This window comes from Chroicocephalus ridibundus, chromosome 1 (genome assembly GCF_963924245.1).
Source record: "Chroicocephalus ridibundus chromosome 1, bChrRid1.1, whole genome shotgun sequence".
Taxonomy (NCBI): domain Eukaryota; kingdom Metazoa; phylum Chordata; class Aves; order Charadriiformes; family Laridae; genus Chroicocephalus; species Chroicocephalus ridibundus.
The window spans coordinates 176,606,769-176,610,515 of NC_086284.1; the positions used below are offsets into that span (position 1 = coordinate 176,606,769).

Sequence of the window (3,747 nt, forward strand, 5' to 3'; positions counted from 1 at the left end):
ATTTCAAACCATCATTTCAAATGGTCTGCACTCTATTAGACCCTGGCCTTAAGCAGTATCCTTGGGATGGTGTTTTGGTTGAGAGGAGCGAGCACTGTGGCACTGCAGCCATGTGTGAGAAATCATGAATACATCCAGTGACGCTCACGGTCTTGCATAAAGATTTCTATGAACAGAGGGCTCAGGAAGTGATCGCCTGTAACCAAGAAAGACTATGTTTGAGTTAAGGCACTTTCATACTCCTGAAGCACCTGTAATGACAGGAGTGTGTGAATACCTCGTTTATACCTCGGCACGACCTCAATCCAGGGGTTTCAAACCACTTCTTTTATTCGATGATTACTTGGGACCTATCTATGTAGACAGAAAGCGCATTTTGGATAAGGCTCCTCCTGAGCTACTCTGTGGGAAAGAAAACATTTCCCTCAAGGTTACACAGCAAGGGCAGAAAGTGATTTTGAGGGAAGCGGCGCAGGTGGGGTCAGGCTGGCCTTGCCCTGCGTCACAAGCACAGCTGCCGGCTGCCCAGCTGGGTGGCTCAGGCAGGTAGGTGCCACCTCGCTTTCTCTGTAGCCCTTTGCGGGGGGGACGCAACCCCTCGAGGAGCTGCGAGGACAGGGCCATCCCTAAGCTAGGATTCCTTCGTCCTCAGTTCAGAGGTGCTGCCAAAGAGCAGTCAGGTGGTAACTTTTGGTGACACGACTACGCTGGGCTGGGTTCAAGTGAAAGATTTATCAGAGGTGAAATGCCACTTCCAGGCCCCTTGGCCACCCATCAACTAACAACATAAACACAAATGGAAAATACATCCTCATCCCACGCTGGTGAGGTGTATATCCCTTCCCACTCAGAGTGTTTATCATAGGAGACATTTCTGGATGCACTGAAGGAGCCCAACTCTCCAGCTCATCTCTGTCTTTTTCGTGGGAGTTAAAAAAGTTTTGGATTACAACTAGAGAAGTATGAAGGGCGAAATTTTTCATGGTAGAAAGACTTAGATTTAGTGCCTGGAAGGAAATACTTGTTAATTCTGAAACTCTCAAAAACTGGCTATTTCCAGTCCCGTGTAAATAACTTAATGAATTTTCATCCTGGCTGGTGGAACCAAAGTCATTAGGAGCAAATAGATCTATATTGCTTTCTGAATATTGTGAAATGTACCTTGTGGATTGTGAAAGAGATACTTGTGGTTTGTTCTTACTAACTTTACTAAATTTGTCTCTGACAGAGCACTGAGGGTGACTGAGAGGAAAATTCCCCAACAGGGTATCAGAGCTAGATCATACAGTTACTGTTTTACAGAGGAGAGTCACCATGCAATTTTAGGGTCAAATCCTGGAATAGGTGTTCAGTCTTCATAGCCAGGGGAACAAACGAGGGCTTTGCAGGTGGTGGTGGGGGGCGAGGAGAAAAAAATGAAGACAACGAAATATTTTTAATTTGCAGAAAACAAAGGAAACTCTGGCCATAGCAGGAGAGGAACAGAGGGAGAATTTGACCGTCCGCATTTTTGTTCCTTATGTACCCACTGGTGATGGGAGAAACATGCTCCCAGGCCCCCATCTGGCAAACCAACACATCTCCCGGCCCAGGACCGCCGTGACGAGGCAGGTCCCCACGCAGGCAGGTGACGAGGGGGGGACCGAGTCTGGAGCAGGGCTGAACACGGATGCCGGTGGGCACCCCGCAGCCGGGCCTCGCTGCCCTCCCCACTACCAGGGAATGCGCTTGAAGAAGCAGCAGGCCAGACAGCTCTCTTACAGCACGTTTTATTTGCAGCGGGGTTTCCAGGGTAGCGCGTATGTCCCGACCCCCGGGGTCTGTCTGCCCCGGGGGGACCCCGGGCCGGGACACTTTGCCCCCAGCCCCGGGGGGAGGCAGCGGGACGAGCGGCGCTGGGGCTGCCCCTCTTGCCCGACGTGCGTTTGCAGGACGCGGCTGGGCGAGGGGGGCGACCCCGAGAGGGGTTAGCGGTGGCCTCGGAGGCGGCGGTGGGGTCCCGGCCCCCGCCTTGGGCCCCTCAGAGCGCCTGGTAGGTCCGTCGGGGCGGCGGCGTCCCGGGCGTCCCCGGCCCGGAGTCGATGCTGGCGCTGGGCGAGAGGGAGTCGGCGTCGCGGAGGGGCAGCCCCGGCTCCTCCGCCGGGGAGAGGCGGTCCACGATGCTGGAGAGGCAGTCCAGGCTGGAGAGGCTGCTCTGCTCGGCGGCATACCCTGCGGCCGGGGGAGGGGGGACACGGCACGGCAGCGCGTTACAGCGAGGTCCCGCGCTGTAAATGCCACAGGAAGCGGAGCGCCCCCCGCGGCGGCCGCCGCCTCCTCCACCCCCCTTTCCCCGCACGTCGGGCTTACCGCGGGCCATCTCGGAGCAGTAGACGGAGTCGAAGCTGCTGCTTCTCGCCGACCAGACGGGGCTGCCGCAGTCGGCCTGCAAGACAGCGAGGGGCGAGTGCCGGCCCGGCCCGGGGACCCCGACGCCGGGGCCGGCGGGACGCTCCTCCCGGAGGGAAAGCGCCTTAAAGCCCGGCGCGGGATCGGGGCAGCAGCCCCCCGGCCAGGCTGCCGCTGGGCAGCGCCTTCCACGTCCCCCCCCCGCCCCACGCCTTACCCCTCTGATGCACTAAACTGGGGAACACACACATAAAGACGAGCCCCCGGAGGCTGGGGCGCTTGCTGGGTGCCTTCTGGCAGCGCTACCGTCCCCCCCCCATGCATTCCCGGAAAGCCCATGTGCATGCTCGGAGTTAAATCTGAGAACGGGCCTGTTTTAACCCAAACCCTCCGCCTTTTCTTGACGTCCGGCGGCATTCGGCCCGTCCCAGACCTCCGGGATCGGCCCCACGACGCTGGGCCGAGGGGGACCTGCCCGCGGGCCTTCCTGGGGTCCCCACAGCCCCATCGCTCCTGCCCCTTCTCTTACCATCCCATCGGAGCAGCTGGAAGTGGGGCTGGTCGGTTCGGAGCAGCTCTGTCCCGGCAGGTGATAGTAGTTTTCTACCTGTTCCCTCAAGAGCTCCTGGAGGCTCTCGATGTATCTGATGGCGTTTCTCAGGATCTCTACTTTGGGGAGTCTTTGGTTGGGGTTGGCAGTGGTGCATCTCTTCAGGGTCTCAAAAGCCTGGTTCACTTTCTTCAGCCTCCTCCTCTCCCTCATGGTGGCCGCCTTCCGCCGGTCCATTGTGGTGGATTTTCTCTTGCAAGCTTTGCAAGCCCACATGAGGCAGTGGCCGGCCTGGTGGTGGCCGGTGGGAGCTCGGACATGCTCCTCTTCCTCGGAGCAGGCGGGCTCGGGGGGTTCGTGAGCGCCGAAGGCGGGCAGGTCCCTGGGCTCGAAGTCCTCGGGGAACTCGCCGTCCGGCGAGGAGAGGCAGGAGCTGTCATAGAAGAGCTCGGAGGGGGAGAACTGGCAGCTGTCCATCACCTCCATCCCTGCAGCGGGGCGTCCGTGTGGGGCGGCAGCCACCGGCTCTCGGCGAGGCGCTCTGCAGCGCGCTGGGGCAATTTCCTCAGTAATTAGCGACCTGAGACGAAGTGTCCTTTGGCTGATGCGGGGGGCCCTTATATATAGATGTAAAGGGAGGCTGGTCCGCGGCGGCCAGTCTGTATTAGCATATCCCACCACATCCCCTGCCGGGGGCTGTCTGGGCAAGCCCCCTCCAGTCCCCAGGAGACAATTTGCTCCGCACCGCTCCTTTGGAGAGCTGCGAGCCGGGCACTTCTCTAATGAACGACCTCCCCACAACCGGTCGC

General features: G+C 59.0%; 1 protein-coding gene across 1 annotated transcript; it reads right to left on the reverse strand.

Moving 5' to 3' along the window:
• Positions 1-1,753: 1,753 nt before the first annotated feature.
• On the reverse strand, positions 1,754-3,512 carry MYF5 (myogenic factor 5). Its single transcript, XM_063323973.1, has 3 exons — positions 2,918-3,512; positions 2,350-2,425; positions 1,754-2,211 (listed from the first exon to the last, which is right to left on the reverse strand). Exons 1-3 carry the CDS (start codon positions 3,422-3,424, stop codon positions 2,021-2,023), a joined length of 774 nt encoding a protein of 257 aa, XP_063180043.1. The 5' UTR covers positions 3,425-3,512; the 3' UTR covers positions 1,754-2,020.
• Between the last annotated feature and the right edge of the window lie 235 nt (positions 3,513-3,747).

Bases quoted from the DNA above. Each gene is read 5' to 3' on its own strand.
- MYF5 (XM_063323973.1), bottom strand. From the start codon at position 3,424: ATGGAGGTGATGGACAGCTGCCAGTTCTCCCCCTCCGAGCTCTTCTAT. The intron at 2,426-2,917 runs GTAAGAGAAGGG...GCTGTCTTGCAG, and splicing joins CCAGCTGCTCCGATGGGATG to GCCGACTGCGGCAGCCCCGT. The intron at 2,212-2,349 runs GTAAGCCCGACG...CCCCGGCCGCAG, and splicing joins CTGCTCCGAGATGGCCCGCG to GGTATGCCGCCGAGCAGAGC.